This window comes from Sceloporus occidentalis, unplaced genomic scaffold (assembly GCF_023333645.1).
Source record: "Sceloporus occidentalis isolate IW3139 unplaced genomic scaffold, rSceOcc1.0.p SCAF_5, whole genome shotgun sequence".
In the NCBI taxonomy this organism is placed as follows: Eukaryota; Metazoa; Chordata; class Lepidosauria; order Squamata; family Phrynosomatidae; genus Sceloporus; species Sceloporus occidentalis.
In genome coordinates, this window is record NW_028316985.1 from 35,018,922 (window position 1) to 35,043,001 (window position 24,080).

The 24,080-nt window shown below is 43.0% G+C and overlaps 2 protein-coding genes across 7 annotated transcripts in view; both read right to left on the reverse strand.

Moving 5' to 3' along the window:
- The window catches only part of SUN2 (Sad1 and UNC84 domain containing 2), a 38,892-nt gene extending 27,668 nt beyond the window's left edge, over positions 1-11,224 (reverse strand). For 2 of the 4 annotated variants that reach the window (XM_089528202.1, XM_089528199.1), the window contains exons 1-2: positions 11,073-11,224; positions 4,739-4,906 (exon numbers count right to left, since the gene is read on the reverse strand). In XM_089528202.1, the coding sequence (XP_089384328.1) occupies positions 4,739-4,875 (137 nt within the window). In that variant the 5' untranslated portion in view covers positions 4,876-4,906; positions 11,073-11,224. Of the gene's footprint in view, positions 1-4,738; positions 4,907-5,193; positions 5,236-11,052 lie in introns of those variants that run through there. The other 2 variants (XM_089528200.1, XM_089528201.1) reach the window with 2 other exon arrangements.
- A 6,985-nt stretch (positions 11,225-18,209) lies between these two features.
- The window catches only part of LOC149311931 (extracellular serine/threonine protein kinase FAM20C-like), a 33,005-nt gene continuing 27,134 nt past the window's right edge, over positions 18,210-24,080 (reverse strand). For all 3 annotated transcript variants that reach the window (XM_089528206.1, XM_089528205.1, XM_089528204.1), the window contains 2 exons: positions 24,015-24,074; positions 18,210-22,482 (listed from right to left, as the gene is read on the reverse strand). In XM_089528206.1, coding sequence (XP_089384332.1) covers positions 22,230-22,482; positions 24,015-24,074 — 313 coding nt within the window. In that variant the 3' untranslated portion in view covers positions 18,210-22,229. The remainder of the gene's footprint in view (positions 22,483-24,014; positions 24,075-24,080) is intronic.

The following is a 24,080-nucleotide window of genomic DNA, read 5'->3' on the forward strand; positions in this document are numbered from 1 at the left end:
TTTCAGGCTATGTGGCCATGTTCTAGAAGAGTTTGTTCCTGACGTTTCGCCTGCATCTGTGGCTGGCATCTTCAGAGAAATCTCTAGGTCCTCCAGCTCAACATCCTAAAGTTGCACTGGAGGACCTAGAGAGAATGTATTACCCTAATTTGCAAATGATCAAATCCACAAAAGTGGGGGGGGGGGATTACTGTACTTATGAGAAGGGGCCACCTTTTAAGCTTTCATAGTAAATCCAAGAAACGTTTAGGAAAGGGGATAAGATGAGTGACAAAAGGCCCAGGGATAAAGGCTGATTGAGTAAATGGGAAAGAGCATACTGTTACACGCTTTCTAGAGCAATGCTACTCAAAAACTGCCCATCAGGCAGAGCCAGTCCATGCGGTATCAGTTGCCAATCCATAGTGAGTGTCCAGGAAAGAAAAAACAGTTGTAACTAATGAACATAAGTATGGCACCAGTCCTTGGCAAACTGGAGGGAAGATATTGCTTGTTCATTCCCACATCAATTATTTTATTTATTTATGTACTGTATTTAAACCCTGCTCTCCAGCCCTAAATACTTTCAGAGCGGCTTACAGATATTTATTCAGACCGTTTCTTGCCCTCAGGCTTACAATAGCAAGTACATTTCTATACTGGATTTAAACTAAAAAGAAATGGCAGAAAAGGAGAAGGAAATGGCATGGGAAATAGGATCAGGTCCAGTGGTTCTTCTCTCCCTCTGAGGCCTGGACCATGGCAGATGGACCGAAGGGAGGGCCCTGCTTCTTGCTCTGGCTAGCCTTGATGGAGTTGGGCCTGCCTTTTCACTCCCTCCCAAGCCAGATGATGGAAGGCTCTTCTTCTACGCTAAGCCCTGTTGGGGTTCGGCCTGCCTTTTCACTCCTTCCCAGGCCAGATACTGCCCTAGGGGTTGGAATTTGATGTTTGGGGAGAAAAACATTAGGGGCTATGGGCACTGCCCTCTGAAGTCCTAGGGTGGCATATGCAGTCTCTGGATCTCTGTATGTTAACCATCACTGTTATAAAAGTTCAATTACAGTAGCTGATAATTACTCTGGGGCAGTAACTACTTTCTCTCTTGCTACACAGATCTCTCAATCAAATCTGGAAATTTTAAAAAAAAATCATCCAATGAAGCAAAACTATGGAGTATTTCCATCACAGGAGAAGACTAATAGAACATAACTCAGAACTGCTTTACATGCAGAATTTGGAGAAATACTGCAGGAAAGAAACCTTTTGCAGGTGAGGAGAGGTTTGACAATGTTCCCCTCAACCCACTCAGGAAACAGCACAAGCATCTCCTTCTGCCTGGCCTAGAAAAAAAATTTAAAGGAGGAGTTGGAAATACAGACAGGTGACAACATTCTTTATAGCAGCCTGCAGATCTTCAGTTAAGTGGCAAATTTGCAAGGAACACAGAATATGCTCTGGCCTCTCATTCTCCCACCTCTGTTTCCTGCCTGGGTTCGTTATCAGCAGTTGTGGTTTTCCTGTCTGAGAGCAGTGCTGAACAGGTGCCCATGTTGGAACAGGAAGGAAGGAAGATGACTGCAGCACAGCCTTCCCCAACTTGGAGCTCCCAGATGTGTTACACTACAAACCACATCACCACCAAAGAGCAACAGTAATCATGCTATGTTGGGATGGTGTGAGTTTGATACATCAGTGAATGCCAGTTTGGGGAACTCAAATTTAGAGCTATGCATTCTTTAAAAATCCCCACAGGCTCTTAGAGAACTGCTTTAAATACTAGAATTGAGTCTCCCTTATCCAAAATGGTTTAGAATAAAACTGTTTTAGATTTTGGATTTTTTCAGATTTTGGAATATTTACACCTAATGAGATACCTTAGAGTTTGTATACAATTTATACACATAGCCTGAACGTAAATTTATACACGATCTTTTTAATAATTTTGTGTATGAAACAAGGTTTGTGTGTGTTAAACCATGAGAAAGCAAAGGTGTCACTATTGCCACCCCATGGACCATTTTGGAGTATTCTAGATTTTGGAATTCTGGATAAGGGAGACTCAACCTATATTAGTCACTTTAGAAACAACACATTCAGCAAAACATCTGCTTCTTAACTCAGACTTCAAGTTGGAGTTTTGTTCTGTTGGTAAATACCCAAGTTGACTCCGAATCATAGAAATCCCATGAATGAAACACCTCCAAGATTTCCCTGTCCTCAAACACTCTTGCTCAGATCCTGCAGGCTCATGACCGCAACCTCCTTGTTCTGGCTAGCCTTGATGGAGTTGGACCTGCCTTTTCACTCCCTCCCAAGCCAGATGATGGAAGGCTCTTCTTCTACGGCTAAGCCCTGTTGGGGTTCAGCCTGAGACTATCTATCTGGTATGTGGTCTCCCTCTCTTTCTACTGGCCTCCAACATTCTTAGCATTATTGTCTCTCTCTCTTCTGCTGCATCAGACTGTGATATGAACAGCTTCAGATAGCATGATAGCCCTGTTTAAATATTTGAAGGGATGTCATATTGAGGAGGGAGCAAGCTTGTTTTCTGCTGCTCCAGAGAACAGGACCTGGAACAATGAATGCAAGCTACAGGAAAAGAGATTCCACCTCAACATTAGGAGGAACTTCCTGACAGTAAGAGCTGTTCAACAGTGGAACCACTCTCTTGGAGAGTGGTGGAGTCTCCTTCCTTGGAGGTCTTTAAACAGAGGTTGGATGGTCACCTGTTGGGAATGATTTGATTGAGAATTCCTGAATGGCAGAGGGTTGGACTGGATGGACTTGTAGTCTCTTCTAATTCTAAGGTCCTATGGTTCTATGATTCTATAACCAAACTGGGGAGGGGGTGAAGAACCTTCTTACTTATGCCAGGCCCTTCTTCTCATTTTGTCCCTCCTCCAGATATAATGGAACTAGAGAAATTATTTCTGTAACAACCCCTTTTGCATTCTCCTCCAAGTCAAGTAATATACTATACATCAAAGAGGTTGTGGTTAACTCACTGCTTGAGAGGTATTAGAGAGGCCCACAGAAAGAGGGAAGGATATCACATGAGAGAGCTTAGCTACAAGCTATAATAAATAAGTAGTGAGCAGAAAAGTCTTCCAAAGTAAACAGAGACAATGCCAATCTGGGCTGGCATTGCTACAATTAGGCAGGAGGCTTAGCTCCCACAGATAGCTGTTTCTCCCTGAAAGAATTCCAGCATCACTGCCACAGGGGCTAAAAAAGCAAATGATGCCAAGGGTTTTTCCTCACTTCAGGTTTAGTCCCAACACAGGGAGGAACTGAAATTAAGGGGAAAGCAGCTGGGGAATAACAGGGTTAGCCCTCCCCTATTCACATGTAATAGTCCTGATCCAAACCGGTCCTGCACACTTACTTTGCAGCAAGAAAAGCTCCACTGTTGGCTGCATATTAGCTTACTGTTTAATTGGCTAGTGAAGAGCAAATCTGTCATGTTTCCCTTTCTCCCACATTTGAAGCTTGCAGATTTGTGTACATTCTGATAAAAAGTAAATTGAAAATTAATTTCTAACTCATCTTTAGCCCTCTGAGGTGAAGCAGTTTGGGAAGAATGATACTGGAATCGCACATATTTAACTTCCCAGTGTTCTAACCCTCTCCCCTCCATCCTCTAAAACCTTTAAAGCCCTTCATGGCTTGGGTCCAGATTACTTGCAGGAGCGCCTTCCTCCATACAATCCACCCCGCACTCTCAGGTCCTCTTGGAAAAACCTACTGCAGCCAAGGAAGACCAGGTCGGCTGCGGTTACCCAGAAGGCCTTTTCATCTGCCACTCCTAAAATATGGAATGGCCTGCCGGAGGAGATCCAACACATTACCACTCTTGACGCCTTTAAAAAGGCTGTCAAGAAAAATGTCTTCCGGCAGGCCTTCCATGAATGATCCTCCCAGTCCACTGATATGGACTGCCCATTGACTGTCCTAGAAGTCTTGCTCAATTATGTCTGTTTTAACTGATCTTAATCTGCATTTTATAATTGTGTTTTTTTTAAATTCTAAATAGGGAATAAGGGGATTATGTAAATTTTAAGTATATATTTATTTTGTATTTTATTGTGTATTTTTGTGTTGTAACCTGCCTTGATCCTTTTGGGAGAGGTAGGATATAAATAATAATAATAATAATAATAATTATTATTATTATCATCATCATCATTATTATCCCCATGAAAGACTAGAGCAATATTGTTTTGATAGTATCATGGGTAATATGAAGCAGAACCAAGACAAGTTTAACAGCAACACAATGATTGTTATCGCAAGTGTTATTTATTTATTTTTTTAACTTTTGTATTATTAAGAATTTTGTTTTAATTTGTGACAAACTGCCTTGGGTCCTGTGCCAGGAGAAGGGCAAGATATGAAAGGAATAAAGTTTCCTAGAAATGCAGCAGCACTGACATTTAAAAGTCAGTAATAATTTATATTCTGGATTTTATGGTTTTCAAATATTTAGAGTTTTAGACTGTATGTGAAAGAATTCAGATTTTGCAGTTCAAGCCCTTTTAGTTTAGCAGGCTCTGAAAGATGTCTACAAAATAATCTCAACAGGAAAGAGCAGCCTGTGGCAATGAACCAGTAAAATACCACTTCCCAAACCAGCAATGCTGAATAACAACAACAAAAACAACAATAATTTTTCACACTAAGATACAAAGAAGCTGAACAGTCATTTACAGTCCTTGGAGGAGATGTGAGGGTTCTCCCTTCCTTTGCTCCTGCTTACCTATTGGAAATGTCTTTCAATAAGGGCTGTTGTCCACCCAGCAGGGAGCTCCCTTTACTACTACTGCTGTTGCCATCGTCTTCACTTTGGTAATAGTGAACAGTTCCACCAAGGCGCTGGCTTCGTCGAGACATCATCAAAGAAGCTACTAATCCTTTGTCAGAACACCTAGGCAAATGGCAGATGAAACAGTATAAGTATTGCAAATGCTATGGCTTTTGTTGACTGGAAAAATAGGATGCAATTTGGTAAAAAGAAAGCCCTAAGTAATGTCTTAAGATAAAATGTAGTTGGCTGGCTCAAGCCAAATGCATAGCTATTCCAACATTTCCTCCCATAGCCCACAGAATTCCCAGAACCTTCAAGCAACCATAGCCAGTAGCTGGTAGTTCTGGGTGGTAGTTCTGGAAGTTGTAAAGTAAACAAATAACTTTTTCAAGCTCTCTCTGTTTTACCTGACATCCAACCTGACGAAGAGTTCTGGAGAACAGGAAAGTTCTCTGTTCAAAGTACTGGTGATGACCTATGAAGCCTATATGACTGAGTTCGAAGCTGTCTGAAGGACTGTATCTTTTTTCAGAGCTTGCCTAGGTTCCATGATCTTCAGAGAAGGTTCTTTTCTTAAGGGCGAAAACAGATGGTCAAAATAAGCAGGTTTCTGGCTGGCTTTGAGGCGGGGCATTTAGACCATGCATGCTTGGATGCCGGCCGGAAAGCACACCCAAGCTACACTACACAGAGAAAAGCCTGACTAAAAAGGAGCTGGATTTTTCAGCTTTTTCCCTGAAAGTGTGCACATTTGCATGTATGTATAAATGCACTGATGCCAGGGTGGCTCTAGAAGGGTGCTCTTTCCAAATCCTAACCCTAATTGTGTATGTAAACGCCCCGTCGCAGCAGCACATTTAAAAGGGATGGAGCTGCCGTACCCAAGTGGTGAGGGTGGCAATGGCCCAAAGAGAAACTGTGATACCTCTCCTGGAGATGAATACAACATACACAAAACAGACAGTCAAAGGGGGGAGCATGGGGTAAAGGGGGGCATGATTGTACCTTGCCGGCCTCTACATGGGCATACCTCTGCTCTGATGCCCTGTCCCGGTGAAGTGCTGCACAAGCGAATGTGTGCAGGTTCACAGGGACAGCCATCCAATGGGATGCCAGTTGCTGGCTGTTCACTCCTGTGACAGTGCACAGGAATGGTAGTGAGAACAACAACAACAGAATACCCAGTGGTGCAGCTTGAAGTCGCACTGTGTGGTCAACATGTGCACCCCAACAACCTTGGAAGTGGTTGGTGGGGTTTCAATGTGGCTTCAGAAAAGTCAGCTTCAAGCCGCTTTTTCCTGCTTGTCTGTTTTGCCCCTTAGTCCCACCAACTTCACAGGCACTTCTGGTGGAAAGACAGGAGGGCCTTCTTGGTGGCTGTTCCCAAGCATTGGAATTCCCACCCTAAGCAGGCTAGGACGGCATCCTCCTCCTTGCTGTCCTTCTGTCAGCAAAACAAAAACTCTCTGTTCTGATGAGCCTTTAAAAAGCAACTGGAAGGGCTTTTGATAATGTGCTGTTTCGATTTTTTTCCCCCTTAATAGATTTACTTTCATGTTTTAATTCTATAGATAATATAGTTTAATTGGATTTTAAGAGTAACTTCTTGTGTTTGCTTTATTTGTATCTTTGTAAGTGCATTCATCTATATTTAATTTTTTGTAAACTGTCTTGACTCCCAGTTTTGGAAGAAAGGGAAGATATAAATGAAGGACAATTAGTAGTGATGATATTTTATTTGCTGCTCATAAACCTTATCCAACTGGCAATTCATGGATTCTTCTTATGAACCAACTGAGTTTATTTTGCATTTTGTAAATCCCCAGAAGAGATGCTCCTAGTGTCTAAAGCAGGAGAAAGAATCATACAGCCCTCCAGATGTTTTTGTACTGTACTTCCCAGCATTCTTCACTATTGTCTATGAACTCTAGAGCTGCTGAGACTCATTGTTGTTGTTGTGTGCCTCCAAGTAGTTTTTGACTTATGGTGATCCCAAGGTGAACTTCTCATAGGACTCACAGTACAATATCAAAAAGGCTGCATAATTCTCATCTCCGGTCTAAAGTAAAGCAGCCAAGGCTCTCACATGTTTAAAACACCTGTCATTTCTAATAACTCTTGTTGAAATACTATTTTAATGTCTGCATTGGAAATTTAAACTAGGATCAATCCAATTGTGGCTATTAATTTTAAACTCTTGTGACTTATTGTTATACTTTGGAACTAGGGCTACTATTAACAACAACAAAAAGAACCCCATAGCATACTTGCAACAATCATATTTGGGGTCTTTGAGCAAATAAATCAGTTTGGACATTGCTGATCCAACTATTAGGTAGAGTGGGGCACCTGCCTCAAGTGAAAGATTTAGGTGTTGTGAAAGCTGTTTATTTTTTATTATTGTATTTGTATTGCTAGAAAAATGCAGAAGTGGTTTTCTGCCTCCTGTGACAAAAATAACCTGGCTACCTCAGAGTATTGCACACCTTAGCTTGGGTGAGTAGAACAGAAATGCCATTTACTGCTTTGAATCAGGCAGCAAAACATCGTCTTATGACAATTTAAACAAGCATGTGCCAACAATTAAGATAAAGCAGCAAGATAAATAAGCCAACAAATTCCTCTTTGGGTAAATTTCTTGTCTCTGAGTCCCAAGACTGTGGAAAGATGGAATGAGGTTGAAGTGAGTCAACACAAAGAGGGTAACAGATGCAACTCCTTTGCTTCTACATAAGTAAAGAGAACCAAGAGAACCTAGGCCTAGGGTATTTCTCCTTGCTCAGCAGGTGGCATTAAGTTCTGACTCATACAACTCTTGCTACATACAAGCACATTCCCAGTGTCTCCCCGTCTGGCTGGCATTGACACCTGAGTTTCTAACCAGCAGACAGACAAATCACATACTCCATTCAGAGCATCACAAGCCAAATGTGTCTCTAAAGCTTGGCAGAGAATGGTAAAGCCCTTGGCCAAGATAAGAACATGTGACCCGGCCAAGACAAGGCCAGTCTGGCATTAAGACAGACTCATCCTGCCTTGGAGGTACCCACCCATAGCAGCAACTGTATTTATACATCTCCAGCTGCCCTGCAGATTTGCCTGCCAAGATGCAAAACAGCCCAAACAGCAGAAACCTGGCCTGCCTGACCATGGACTGATCTTCCACCCCTTATACGGTTATAACGTCTGCTGGTGGCTCCAGGCATAACAAGCAAGCAAAGTCACAGGCTGTTCTTCGGCAATCACTTCAGAAACTTCACACCTCAATTAATAAACCAGTTGAGCCTCTATCATGCCATGGCCTGTGTTTCTCCTCCTACACAGTTATTCTCCAGGGAATATGTCCGTGATCTTGGCAAAACACATACAAGAGTGTAGAGTAGTGTTGACTTCAATCAAGTGACTACAGGATCCCACCCTTCCATGCAAAATCACAATCTCTTTCCAGTCCCTGGGGAATCCCATCTCTGTTTCAACTGCCTGTCCCATCTCTAACTAGCACTGTCTTGCAAACACCACTCATTCTGTCACTTCATGTGCTCCTTCTCATAATTTGACATCAGCCTGCAAGAGACTTAGACTGATTCCTTCCCCCCACCCCCCAAAACCTGCAGGAAGCAGAGGAATTAACAGCAAATCCCCAAGTACAAAGGCATCTGTTCAGTGCTGTTAAGAAACTACATTAATCCCTGGGGTAACTCCCTCGAAATCAAGATTGCTACTCCTGGGATATGCTTTGGCCTCTTTTCAGAACAGAAGAGAAAGAAGCAGCATGATTAAAAGGGGCCTCTGTCAAGTTGCTTCCTGTGCATCTTTCAAAGCCCTTCCTTATTCCTTCCTTCCTTGTCTTTCCAACTCCTTGTTCAAACTATAGAAAATTTAACAAAAAACGAAGCTTTGCAGGGCTCAGATTAGGTCCTTATATGGGTAAAACCCAGGGCTTATTTGCTGTGAAACTCATTTCCAATGTCAAGGCTGTTTGTTGTCGTTGTTGCATGCATTCAAGTCATTTCTGACTTACGGCGAACATATCAAGTGGTTTTCTTGGCAGGTTTCTTCAGAGAGGAGGGTTTGCCATTACTGCCATCCTCTGAGCCTGAGAGAATGTGACTTGTCCAAGGTCACCTGGTCGATTTCCATGGCCAGAGTCATAGTCCAATGTTCAACCACTACGCCATGCTGGCTCCCAAGACTCTTTCGGTAGACTTGAACGATGTGAAGACCAAGGAAAGCATAAAGATAAAGGGGATCATGTGACAGAGTAGCTATGGGAATAAGCTATGAATCAGGAACTCTACCATTTTCAACTGGAACATGTGTTTTTGAGTCTTGTAGCACTTTTGAGACTAACTGAAAGAAAGAAGTTGGCAGCATGAGTGTTCATAAAGTCTACTTGCTCAGAAGCATTCTACCTCTATGTGTTTTTGAGACGTTCTTAAGCAGACCTCTTCCTCTTTCAGCCTACCTTACAGGGTTGTGACTACAGAAATAATGTAGGTGTGCCATGGAAATGTTAAAGAAAGCCACAGTTTTGGGAGTGTTGGGTAAGAATGCTGGAGACTTGTGTTCAAATCAGCCATGAAATTCACAGGCTGACCTTGTGACCTCGGTCTGTGAAGTCAGTTAGACCTCGGTCTAACTGACTTCACAGGGTCCTTGCAAAAATGGGAAGGGCTTAGAGCTATTACTAGCCACCCTTAGATTGCCTCCCTTCTTTTCAAGCATTGCCTTGTTTATTTATTAATTTCATTTACATGAAGACTTTGTCCCAGAAAGGGACCCAAGGCAGCTCACAGACAAAATGCATAACAAAATGTATCATTAAAGGCATCAGAAATCTGGTGGTCCAGTAAAGTGGTATTATTTCACCTATGCGTCAGTTTTGTAGCTGATGGTTGTGTCCCTCACAAGGAAGGCATCAGGGATCCCCCAAAGCACCCTCTTTTCCTTTTCAGCCTTTGTTCCCAGCTTTTCGGCTGAAATCCTCCTGTGAGTACTTGCTAAGCAGTTTGCATCTGAGCAAACACATAGTGTAGTGGTTTGAGTACTGGACTTTGACTCTGGAGACCAGGGTTCAAATCCTGGCTTGGCCATGGAAACCTACTGGGTCATCTTGGGGAAGTCACTCTCTCTCAGCCTCTGAGGAAGGCAATGGCAACCCCACTCTGGACAAATCTTGCCAAGGAAACCCCATGATAGGTTCTCCTTAGGGTCGCCATAAGCCAGAATCAACTTGAAGGCACATAGCAACAACAAGGAGGCATCAACCCTCTTTGACAGAGGCGGCTAAAGACCTTGTAAATCCAGAAACCCTAAGATCCCATGGGATGGAGCTACAGCATTTAAAGTGGTGTCAAACTGGATTATTTCTACAGTGTAAATGCACCCTAATAGTAACAACAGTCCCTCCTGAGCAGCAGCCTATGTCCCCAAGGATCTCCCTGTTTGCTTGCCTGCCATCACAACACAAGCAACGTGCGCAGCTGCGAGGGAGCAAAAAAGGAGAGAGCAAAGGAGAAACACCCATCCAGAGCTTCTCTCTCTCTCTCTTCTTCCTGGAGGGCTTGTTGTTGCTGGGTCCTTCAGGCTGTTTCCTTCTCATGGTGACCCTCCTCATAGGGTTGTCTTAGCGAGGATTTGTTCAGAGGAGGATTGCCAGTGTCATCCTCTCAGGCTGAGAGAGTGGGGCTTGACCAAGGTCTCAGACCCAGGGGCTTTCAGGGGCAGTGCGATACACACACACACAACACACACTCTTCACGTTGCTTATTTCTTTATATATATGCAGAGAGAGAGAGATACACACACACATATACTCATGAAGTTGCTTATTTCACACACACACATGTAAACATACACACACACACACAAATACACACACATACGTATACACTCATGAAGTTGCTTATTTCTCTCTCTCTTTCTATATATATATATACAAATACACACACACACATATATACACACACTCATGAAGTTGCAACCTCCTCTGAACAAACCTTGCCCTGAAAACCCCATGACTGGGTCGCCATAAGTCAGAAACGACTTGAAGGCACACAAAAACCACAGCAACAACAACAACAACAATAAACAACAACAGCCGACTTCTTGAGGCAGAAAAGAAATGCTAGAGAGGCAGGAGGGAAGGAGGGCTGATGAGAAGAGAAGAAAGGGAAGGAGGAAGAGAAGAAACTGAAGGAGAGGAGGGATAGAAATCATTATAAATAATAATAACAATAATAACAATAATATAAAAAGAAACGAACAGTATTTTAGGCTAATTCACCTTCCTTCCTTCCTTCCTTCCTTCCTTCCTTCTTCTCTCTTGACCTCCAAGGCAAACTTTTACGAAGAGCGACGAGGACAACGAGCCACTGCTAATTAATTAATAAGAGACAATGAGGCAAATGATGTCCTTATATAACATCATATATATATATATATATATATATATGGGTGTGTATTAATTATATATATATATATATATATATATATGGTATATAATCTCTTGGCGCCCTTCCTTTCCGCAGAATGCCGGGTCAGTTGAGCGGCGGACGAAGCTCCCTTAATTGAGCCAATTAATTAATCCCTCAGAAGAGGAGGAGGAGGAGGAGGCGCTGCAGCCTCAACGACGACGGCGCCTCGCGCTCACAATAATGGCCTTGTGCTGCTGCGCTCCGCCTGTCTGTCAAACCCCAGCCACGGAACCGCATTGGAAGAAGCCTGACTCCCGAGCTGTCAATCTCCGCCAAAACACCGCCCCGATTGGACGGTTTGAACCAAACAAACCAACCCCTCGCTGACGTCCCGCCCCCTTTTTCCTCCCTTCGTTCCTTTTCTGGATCCAGCTGCTACCCCATTGCGTAATAAAAGAAAGCTCCGCCCCCTGCCGCCGCCGCCGCCGCCGCACACAGCGTACTGGTTTGAGTTGCGGCAGGGTTTGGCCCCGCCCACTCAGTCGCTCGTAAGAAAGGGAACACAAGAGCGCCCCCTGCCTTACTCAGGCACCTGAGGGAATTGCAGGCGGTGCTGCCTCTTTTTTTCTTGGCAATGATTGAATTTGGTTTTTGGAAGAAGCAGCAGCAGCAGCAAGGGCGCCCCCTGGATTGCCCAGGCGGCTGGGGGAATTGCAGGCAATGGTGCCTATCTCTCCAGAAAACATGGAGAGGAAGCATGCGTTGGCCATTTAATGCATTCAAACAAAAACCCACCAAACAGTGGCCTCATTCCCACATACAGATAAATCACTGTGCAATCCAAATCAATGGATCGATTCGGCAGCGGAGTGTGGTTCCCACCGCATTTGTCCCAATGACATTTTTCCCCTCCAAAAATAATCCACTTGTGGTTCCCATTCACAAATGAATTGATTCAATGTGATTCATACTTGCGCAGATTCAATTTACCAAAAAAGAAGCGGAAAAATATCAGCGTCAAAAGAAGCGGGTGAAGTGGTCTAGCGCATGGCCCCTCCGCTCTCGGAAATCGCTTCAGCAATTCGGATTCAGTGGGAACCAGGGTTGTTTGAACCGGTTCAAACTTGATTCACAATCTGTCTCAAAAGGTATTTCAATGAGACCAGTGATGCCTTTATTGGCCAACTAAAATGCACAATATACTTGTTGCAAGCTTTCAAAACTCCACTGGTTTCTTCTTCAGGTAAGATATTACAAACCAAACGGGAGAACAACTAGAGATGTTAGTAAGATGCCTGCATTTTGCAAATCTGTACTTAGTTTACAGCAACTGAAGCCAGAGACAAAAGGGTGGAAGTGGGGGAGGAAGGGAGAGAAACTGGGACATTTAAAAAGCAGCTGAAAAGCTGGGATGGCATAAGATTAATTGGGACTGTCACTGCCAAACTGGGACAATTGGAGGGTATGGACCCTAGAAATCTAAGAGAGATGGCCATCTTGCTCCATCTAATAGTAGAGCTCTCCTATTTTGTCCTTGGAGTAAGACAAAACTTTGTACTTCAAGGCCTAGCTGTTACTCCTTCAGGTTGCTGTTTTAGCAACTTTGTGGGAGTGTGTGTGTGTGTGTGCCTTCAAATCGCCTATTGATTTATGGTGATGCTTCTAATTTCACAGGATATTCTTAGGCAAGGTATACTCAGAGGGGTTTTGCCACTTCCTTCCATCCTCTGATATGTAGCCTGCAGCAGCACCTAGTATTCATTGGTGGTCTCCCATCAAAGTACGAACCAGGGCTGATCCTCCTCCTTAGCTTCCAAGATCAGATGGAATCTGGTGCCTTTAGGGTATTGAAGCCTTCTGGGAAGGTGGATAATATCTACAGAAGGTAGTAACAGACTTGTTACACTTTTATTGTCAAAGGAGATTATCAGAGGGGGAAATCGGGGAAGAAAAAGGCATACTCTTAGCAAAGTTGTGCAATTGCGCTGAAGATTTTCAGACAATGTTGCATGCTTATCCAGGATTTAATCCATGAAGATCCAGGAATGCTCCAGCAACAAACCATTCCCGGGACATTAAAAATGCATGTTTCAAGAAGAGCAAGAATGAAGTGAAAGAGGCAATTATTGGCATAAAGAATATTTTCTGTTTCCCTTGGTAGTAGGGTTATTTTGCCTTTAACAACTGTATGGCAAGCAGAAATGTGAATGGCATGCTGATGTATAAAGTTTTTTTAAGAAATCATTTTTTTGTTGTTGTTGGTTGGGTTAATACATTTTTTAAAGACTATGAAGTTTAAGGGAGCATGGCCAGGGGGAGAAATGACAGTGTTGCTCCATGTGCCAGACTGGTAGGAGCTGGAGTTGAAAAGACTTGGGAACAGCTGAGTACCCAGGTGAGCAGCAGCGGCACAGCTGCTGCCATCTCCCTGAACACACAACAGAGTGTTAGGAAGGCTGTTTTTGCTATTTCGTCAGTAATTATAAAACAAAGCCCTCCCCAATTGCTCATTGGGTGGAGGCATGCCTGGTCCCAGGCCACATTTTCCATTTTCACTCCCTGGAAAGAATAAATACAAGCATCATCATTATTACTCATTCCACCTTTTCCTTAGTTTGAGACTCAAGGCAGCTTTGCCATGGTGTGCCTTCAAGTCATTTTGAACTTAGTGCTCAAAGCCAGGAAAATTATATTGGCACATGAGGTAGGAAATCTCACCACTCCCCCCTCCATCTCCCTTAGTAAAATACAATTACCATAGTAACTGTAGTGCAGAATTACACTACAAATTAAGGCTGGACTCCTGTTGGGTAATTACAAACACATAACTGCTATGTATTCACAATCCTTACACAGCCCTTAGTTTAGGGGCTATGTAGGGACTGTGAAAAGCCCTTAAACTCCACTCATCAATAAGCAGCAGCTGCGATCAACAGGGGTCCATTCCACTATCATTGGGGAAGGAGCGGTCTGATGTCCCCACCCCTTGCTTAAGTGATCTCAAGTGTGTGTGATTTGTGAAAGGGGCCTCTGTTTGTTGTGTCAAAGACTGCTCACAAGAGGAATGGGGTGGGAATGTCAGGCAGCTGCTTCTTCATCAACAGGAGAATGGATCCCTGTCAATTACAGCTGGCTGCTTACCAGTAAGTGGGGTGGGTGGGTTTGTCAAACTAGAATTCGCTCTGCAGTAATGTCATTATGGCGCACAATTCACAATGGTCATACAGGATTCCAGTGTAAATTTCTAAGCCCAAACAGTGTCTGCTGTCAGAAATGGACTGGATGGGGGCAAACAAAGTGAAGCTTAATCCACAGAGTTGCTCCTGGTCAGTCAGAAGGCAGATAAGGGATTTGGGGCTGTGCTTGAGCTGGATGGGGTTACACTCCCCTTGAAATCTCAGGCTCGCAGCTTGGGTGTGCACCTGGACTCAACTTTGAGCTTGGATGCCTAGGTTTTAGCAGTGGCCAGGAGTGCATTTGCACAGTTAAAACTAGTGTGCCAGCTGTGCCCAATCCTTGAGATACCAGATCTGGCTACAGTGACACATGCCTTGGTTACATTCCATTTGGACTACTGTCACGTGCTCTACGTGGGGCTGCCTTTGGAAACTGTTCGGAAATGTCAGCAAGTCCAAAATGCTGTGGCTAGAACACTGACCAGAGCCAGTTACAGGGAGCGTATAAATCCTATATTGAAACAGTCTCACTGGCTACCGGTTCATTTCTGAGCACAATTCAAAGTGCTGGTCATGATCTATAGAGCCCTACATGGCTTAGGTCCAGACTATTTGAGAGACAAGGGCGGGTTACAGACCTCCCATTTGGGGCGGGCTGTACCTGCCCCTTTTCCCGGTGTATCAGGGCCTCAGTGGTTAGAACGGCAGCCACTGAGGCCCCGATCCGCCACTTTTCATGCTGTGGGGAAGCGGCAAAACGCCGCTTCCCCGCAGCCTGAAAAGGGGTGTCCCTGGGGCTTCAAGCCCCAAGGACACCCTGCGGCGGTGGGGAGGAGGAGAAAGGGGCCGCTTGGCCCCTTTCTCCTTTGGTTCGCTGGGCGTAGCCGTGTGAAGGCTGCGCCCAGCGGACCAAACTAGGAAGGAGCTCCGAAACGGAGCTCCTTCCTGCTCCACACTAAGGGTGCACTAGGCGCCCTGGCGTGGAGCGAGGACGTCACTTCCGCGCCGCCCCGTATAGAGGCGGTGCAGTCGTGACGTCCTCATGGCGGCGGCCGTGTGGAACGGCCGCCGCCATTTTGTGTGTGCAGAGCATGCACTAGGGTTAGGGGGTGCGGAAGCACCGCCCCTAACCCTAGTGCGCGTTCCGCATGCACAAAACGGCCCGTTTGTAACGGGCCTATATCTCCCCATATGAAGCACTTAGAGCCCTAAGATCTTCAAAAGAAGGCTTTCTCTTGGTCCTACCACCTTCCCAGGCTCTTTTAGTGAGGACATGAGAGAGAGCCTTCTCAGTGGCTGCTTCCAATACGGGAGGCTAGGCTGGCCCTCTCCTTGCTGGCTTTTCACCTGCAAGTGAAAACATTTTTATTCTAGCAAGGTTTTTAAAATCATGCAGGCCTGGTTTTATTGCAGGGGGTGGGTGGGGCTGGTTTAACTTATTTTTAACCTTGTATGTTTTAAATTTTGTATGGCATATTTTAAAAAACGTTTTACTGTTTTAATTTGATTATTTCAATTTTTTAAAGTGCTGTTTTAATGTGTTTTATATAGATTTATATTGTGAGCCACCTTGGGTCCCATTTTGGGAGAAAGTTGGGATAAAAATAAAATAAAATAAATATATAATCCTATTGGTTAGTCCCAACTAGTCTTTGTTGTTGCGTGCCTTCAAGGCATCCCAAACTCACAGTGACCCTAATTCAACTCTGTGACTGTCATGAAGTTTTCTTGACAAGATTTGTCCAGAGGGAGCCCTGGATTACAACTCTGGAGACCAGAATTTTAATCCCCGCTAAGCCATGGACACCCACTGGGTGACCTTGGGCCAGTCACACTCTCTGAGCCTGAGAGGAAGGCAAAGCTAAACCCTCTCTGAACACATATTGGCCAAGAAAACCCCATGATAGGTTCACTTTAGGATCACCATATGCCAGGAAGAACTTGGAAGCACACAACAAAGTGTGTGTGAAGTAGGCACTGCTTTTTGTCCTTTCTACTGAAACAGAAATAAGATCAGAATGCAGAAGGTCAAATGTAAACACATGAAGAAACCACAAAAGTACAGTTAATGAGAGTTGGGTGCATGTGAGGAGACTGGAACAGTGTCTTTTCATATCTGACAAGTCGCCTAGGAGGTTGCCAGGACCAGCCTGAGACAGTTTTCTATGTAAAGCACAGCAGCAAACAGTGCCCCGCACTTCAAAGTTATAGTGCATACAGTATATCTATTCTAAAGCTAAGCAACAGATTTCTGCACCTAAGGCAGAAAATCCCAGAACTTCTCTTATACCTTCTTGTAACAAAAACAGAACAAGAATCTATTATTAACAATTTGCTGACTTATGTTGAAAATCCAGATCTGCTGCCTCAGGCAGGTGCCTCACTCTGCCTAATGGTAGAACTGATCCTGGAAATGCAGGGGGAAACTACTTACAGAGATCATTCGCATCAGTTTCACCCACTGTCTTTTACTTCTGTTTTCTTTACTATCCTCCACTTTCCATCACTCTTCAGGGAGGGGATGGGGAAATGTTCCTGAAAACCACATAGTCCCGTGGTACTTGGAAAGTCACATGTGTACGGTATTAAAACTGCTATTAAAACACAGATATACTAAGTGAGTGAGTGGGTACTATGTGGGAGGAGGTAGGGAGCAAACATATTTTATAAAATAATTTTAAAAAGAAAAGAAAAGAATATAGTCTGCAAGTACAGATGCCAAACAGGATTCTATCATTTGAAGATGGAAAGATCCAGATATTTGGAGTTTATAAGCTCATAGATGTTAGTGTGTCTAGGTACTTCTAATGACAGTCTTATAATTACCTGAGAGTAAACCCCATTGGACTACATTGGCATATACATCTGAAAATATATGCCTAGGACAGCCTTGATCAAGTCACCACATATAAGGCTAATATTCATCTTTGTAATAATGGCTTGTATTGAAGAGGCAGGATATAAATAAATTTTATTATTACTGTTATTATATTGATTTAATAATCCCACCCTTGGCTTTCTTCTAACCAAGAGATACAACATCACAACTCAGTGAACTTTAGGCACCAAGCTCACACTTTATCTGTCTTGTCAACATCTTTTTCTTAAACATCCTTCCTGATCTTCATGTTGAAACCTGGTAGACTGAAATATTCACACAAACATACCCCAGTCCAGGTTGTCTCCATTCTTTCTGAGGCTACTAGACCCTTTGTTAGGCAGAAATAGTTTTAATAGTATTTTAATATGTTTGTTTTTGTTTTTGTGTGCTTTCATGCCATGGTGATCCAAAGGTGAACCTATCATGTTTTTGTTTTTTTTGGCAGGATTTGTTCAGAGGAGGTTTGCCATTGCCTTCTCCTGAGGCTGAGAGCACGTGACTTGCCCAAGGTCACCCAGTGGGTTTCATGGCTGAGCTGGGAATCCAGAGTCCTAGTGCAACACTCAAACCACTCTCTAGGTCAGGTGGGGAAATCTTCCCCTTTTCCAAAATGTTTTGTACTTTAGATCTCAGAAGCCACAGTGAGTGTGGTGAATTATAAGATATTATTTGAGTTGCAGTGCATAACAACTTCAGGGATAAAGATTCCTCAGTCCAGTAATATGCAACCCGCCTGTGGCCATCTGAGAACTGTGACCAAGTTACAGGGGCACATCCAGGGTCATTCTGCAGATCTATGGCAGAGGTGGCATTTAAGCCAAAAGCATTCAGCACAACTCTTTCCAGTCTGCTTGTTTTCTGTTGGTAGACCTGGGTCAGAGAGCAGCCTCTGACCACTTCAAGTTTCAAATCCCAAATTATAACCATGAATCTCATCAGGCAAGAGAGATTTATTTAGTGCTTTAAAATAATTCCTGCAATAATGTTTCCATTCCTGGAAGAAGGCGACACAGAGAGAATGCTCCAGAGCACATGCTTGGGAGTTAACACAGTCCAAGAATAACAAATGCAAGAGTTTTAAACAGCTCTCATCTCCCCAGCTACACTTTTCTGTTGACATGAAATGGTGGAGAAAACATTCTGCTCCCTCTAGCGGAACTGGGGGGTCACTCATGCGCCCAGCATTAGGGATTTAAAATAGTGATGTTTCATTAAGTTAGGATTGTCCACTGAAACATATGTAATTTAATTTTAAAATGTACTTTTTGAGACAATGTGTAGTGATAAGGGACTCTGATAAATTACTAAATGCATAGGATGGTTATAGTGTGTCATTATAGGGATCAGGAATTACAAAAAGGAGAAAGCCCATCATGATAAATGGGGAGAAAAAGAAAACACCAGTTTGCATAAAATGGTATATGCTGGGATTCTTTTATATTTTGATACAAACTTAGAAAAAATACTAATAAAAATACAGTACATCTCACCACAGTGGAGAACACTGTGACCAGATGAAAGAGATGCCTTTCCACCCATCTGATATCTCTTTCCTCCAATCCTTATGCTTTTAGTCCTTCCATCTGTACTTTCTCTCCTCCTCCTCCTCTGCTGATTTTTTTCTCAAATTATCTTTTCCCACTCCATCTTTAAACTTCTTCAACCATAAACTCTCCCAAGTTCCCCCTCTTTTTCTCTTTCAAAGTAGCAGGACCTTCTTTCTCTCACTAAATTTTTGAAGAGTGTGGACGTTCTGTTCTGTGAGTTAGCAAGTTGTTTGTTGACTGTGAATCTGGCCTGCCTGGACCTATCCAGAGGTGTCTAGACTGAGAAATGAATATGTCAGGTCTGGCTACAGCTTCCTCACTGCTGGTTAGGGAATGTGAAGAAATATGCCACCCAATAGCAATAGCAAGTACATTTCTATACCACTTATCAGTGAACTAAGCACTCCCTAAGCAGTTTACAATCCATAAACTAATTGCCCCCAACAAGCTGGGTACTCATTTTAGCGACCTAAGGAAGGATGCAAGGCTGAGTGGACCTTGGAGTCCACAACCTTGTGGCTGCAGTACAGGCATTTAACCACTGTGCAGCCAGGTCTCTTTTGACTAAAAGGCACCCAGTGACTAAAATGCTACTACAGGCTGTAGACAGATTTTATAACAACAAAATAAGCTTAAGGTGCTCCCTTAATTTTCACACCAGGCTTCTGGTTTTTAAGTTATGTATGTTTAAGTTAAAAAAAAACAAGAGAAAGAAATCAAGGGTGCTGAAGTATGTCTTTATCAGTAGCCCTTAGGCAGTTACTCAATAGCATCACGAGGAGGGTGTTGGGGGTGCGGACCCCTTTAGAGTGACACCTTAAGTGGGAGTGACACCACTGTTCTTCAAACATCTGCCTTTAGGCAGAAACAGGCTGTAACATTCTCCTGTGTCCCAATAAAATGGTGAAGAGATGGGGTGAGTGGGGCGAGGCTCAGTGGGAGGAGAAAGGAGAGGTTCCAGCATTTAATTTTTTTAAATTAATGTTTTAAAAAAATATTCTTTTAAAATTTTCTTTAAAAACATCACCTTTTTTTCCAAATTTTCATTTCAACCACATGAAACAATATATAGTATATGTAAATGGACTGAGGCTGTGTATATGAACAACTTTTACCATGACATTCAGCAATATAAGGAATTACGATGAATGAGTACAAAAAACATGAAGTAAAGATTCTGTATGGTATGGGAGGAGGTCGAGTTACCAACTGGGTGACACCAGCCCACTTCAGTTACTAATGCTCAAGAACTCTAGCATATTTTAGCATATCTGACATCTGCCTCAACTTCTCTGGACTTGGCCCCATAAGCACTAACATGTATTTTGGCCTATCTACCTGTCTATTCCTCCATGAGCATATCAAAGCACAGCAGCTGTCTCTGAGAAGTCCTACACTATTTAAATGGTCCTACAATTCCCTGGCATTAGCAACACAGTACTACTACGGGGCACTGTGAGAAATTACAGTGGAAACTGGCTTCTGTAATTTGGCTGCTGCTACTAGGCAAGCCTTCTGCTGAGGAGGAGCCCTCAGACCCAAGGCAGGCCTGTGCTAATACTTAAATTTTGGAACAACTCACAAGTAATTTGGAACAACTCACAATTCAGAGATAATTTAGGCCAGGTAAAATATAAATCAAATATATGTCTATTTCTAATTCTGCATATATTTTATATTTTCAGTGTATTCAGTTACCTTTTACCTTTTGCTCAGAGAAGTTGTTGAAAAGGAAGGCCTGCATGAACCCTGATGCACAGTTAGTAAGCACAATGCAATCTTTTGAAGGAAAACAAGATTACAGATTGAATATGGAACAGCAGACTGGTTCATTGTTTCTCAGAATGTTGCCAAGGCTGCTTGCACTCATTAGAGAGTTTCAATCTTTATTTGGAGAAAATAATGAAAGAAACATCAGATAAATTGGCAAAGATCAGTATTTAAAACCATAACACCAGCTCTCTGACATATGTACTAGACAATATGGTCTTGGCTACTTACTTCACTAGTCTAAACCTTACTAAAATCCTTCATAATTAATTTATTTAAAACAAATTATATTTCACTTTTCCCCTCAAAAACTAAAAGCATTATGCATGAGGTTCCCAGGTGGTTTCCTGTGCTGCCAATGATCAGACCAATCTGATATGCTGATATGGATGCTGATATATTCCACATTAACAGCAGTTTTATATATTACAACATTTTATACCAGAAGGCACAGATATTAATGAAAGAAGAAGAAAAAAGACCCCAGAAAAAGTACTTTCTCTGACTGCAACTACTAGAATTGCCTAGCTAGCATGATTATTAACCATGATGGCTAGGGCATTCTAGTAGTAGCACCCTAAAAAATGAACTTTTCAAACTATGTTAACGGGTAGCCACATGTAGGATCATTACATGTGGCAACAGGATACACAAGACTTCCCACTGAATGTACACATGCTGGAAAGGCACACCTGCATACCCACAATGAAAACATTGTTGTCACATACAATGCTCTATATCAGGAATGGGCAAACTGTGGCCTTCCTGGTGTTGACAAATATGATTCCCATCATTCTCCACCACTGGATAGACAAGGGCTGACAGTAATGAGATCCAACAACAACTGGAGGATCACATGTTCCCCTGCTCAGGGATGCATCTTATATGCCTCTAACTGATCACTGTTGGAAACAGAATGCTGAATAATGAAGCAAAATGAGTGGAAGAGACCATAGGCTCAGTAGTAGAGCATGTACCTTGTATGCAGAAGGTACACTCTCTGGTACTGCAGGAAAAAAAAGAGATAGCAGATTTACATCAGAGAGCCGCTACTACAGGTAATACTGGGCAAGAATTACAAATATTCTCTGGTCTGGTAGAAGCCAGCTTCTTAAAATGGGGAGAAATCACAGTTTCACACACAACCCTAAGGAATGCCTCAAAATAAATAGCAAGAGGAGTGAGTACAGGAGAGTCTTGAATGAATAACTGCTCACAGAAGTAATGGGATGGAAGGAACTGTGGCCATCACCAAGGAATATTTCTTCAAAGTGGAAAGCAATCTCTCCTGGGCTAACTCTCTAGCCATGAGGCCATCCTTCCATTCCTGACTACTTCTTGCACATCATGCATCCAAGTTTACTCCAGTAAAAGACTCTGGGCTATCCAGCAGCTTAAATGGTCCAAGATTTGCTTCCATGCTTCACTTTATTACTTGTAAGATATTTACATAATTGATTCTGCATATAAAGCAGAACCTTTCTACTCTTCCCAATAAATATAAGCTTGCTTATTATAGAGTGGCTTCCTGACCAATGTAGGTTCACACAGCTGCAATTAGTGTCTTTTCTGTTGCAAGTCTTGGGTACAGAGGGCATATTAAGGGGTATGACATCAAGGGCTGGGTGCCAGGCCTTTTCATTCTTCTTCAGTTCATGCTTCTTGTTGCTTCAAGGTCTCTCCTTTTAGATCATTTATCAGTACTGGTTCTTCATGGTCTCCGTTCTTCATGCAGTTCCACACCATAGCTAGTACCTTTCTGAGACGTCGATCTAGAGCCTCCAAGTGAGGCTCTGATAAAACTGGAGATAAGCCATCCATGGCTAATGATTCACGCATAACATCGCTCAGCCGATATGGCTCTGTAGCAAGCAGTTGCAGCCGCAGGAATGTTGATTTTTTAATACTGAAACCATTCATAAAAACAACAAAGAAGGGAAAAAGTAATAGAAACATAACATGCAGCATTTTTATGGGAAAAACCATGGATTTGAGATAGCAGGATGAATCTGGGGCAGTGACAAGAGTGGCAGAAGAAGAGTCACAAACATGGATTCCTGCCTAATAATTGCTTTAGCATTTGCTGCTAAATTGAAGAACCTTACAGGAATTTGAGGAAAATGCATAATCCATTTTCACAACTCTTTTAGACTATGATGCCCTACATAGAAAGAATCCCTGTTTTAACCACAACACATACATCCCTGAGAGCTGGGGTGGGAAAGATCATGGTGGGAGGAGATGGGTTGGTCTCCTCTATATCCAGAGCATGGTTGTTTAAGCTTCTGACAGAAATGAGCCTGCATGCTCAATTGCACTGTTCAGACTATCACCAGGGAATTGGCATGCATGCTCCAGAGAGCAGGAAGAAAGCCAGTTCATGGCACTTTAGGGCTGGGAGGGAGCAAAAGGTCACTCAGTCCAACAGCCTGTTTCTCAAGATCACCCCACATAATGGCTGATTATACTGCCAGACTCTGGCCATGCTGATTGGGGGATTCTGAGTGTTGTAGCCAAAAAATGACTTTGCCACAATGCAGGATTCCATTTAAGCAATAAGCAGAGATGGACAAGATGTATCATACAAAGGGTTCAGCAGAGCAGATTAATGGCATGCTTTCCATGATGCTAGGTCAGATTTCTCCTGACCTCTCACCCTCCAGATGTGCAGCACTACAACACCTATCACCCCAACCAACAGGTCATTGGTATGGTCAATCTGACCAAGGAAAAGTTGCTTCTTAAACCTGTATGCTGAAATCAGTTAGCTGCTCAGGGCCGGATTATAATATAAATAAGCAGTCAAGGCTGTCTCAGAAGTGAGATAGGAGAAATTACCTTTTTGTTTCCCTAGTATGGTCACAATAGAAATCACTTCCACAGATTTCCTATTTTCATGGCAAGGGCAGCCCCCTTTGGTGCCCATAGGAGCTTATCTGAAATCAGGACTGTGACAAGATGGAAAAGATTTGTCCTCCTTTTTACAACCCTATGCTCCCAAGGCTGCTATAGGCATGAATAATGCCATGTGCACAGTTAGTTTACTTTGGCCTTGTGTGAAGTAAATCCTATCTGCTCAGCCCCTGCAAAAGGCACTGAACAGCCCTTTCTACTCTACTTCTTAAAAATCCTACACTTTTATCCAGTTGCTAACTGCTCATCCCCTATGCCTTCCACTCAAACACACTATTGAGGTACATGAACAATAGTAGACCTGGATGTGAAATGAGCCTTTCAAAACTTTTGGTGGGGAGAAAAGTCTGACCATCCGTTCTTTCTGAGAAAAGTCCATTTGTCATAGGAGAATCTGACCTACAGCTGGCTTATCTTTGTCCAAAATTATAAAGCTTCTTTAACTACATTCTCCCTATTCCTCCTCCCCACACACACACCAAGAGAGAGCAAGGACAAAATTGGAAAAATGGGAAAAGTCCTTACATGCAGCACTGCCGAAGAGGAGCCAGAATGGACATTTCATCATGAGAGTGTCTCCCAAACCTAAGG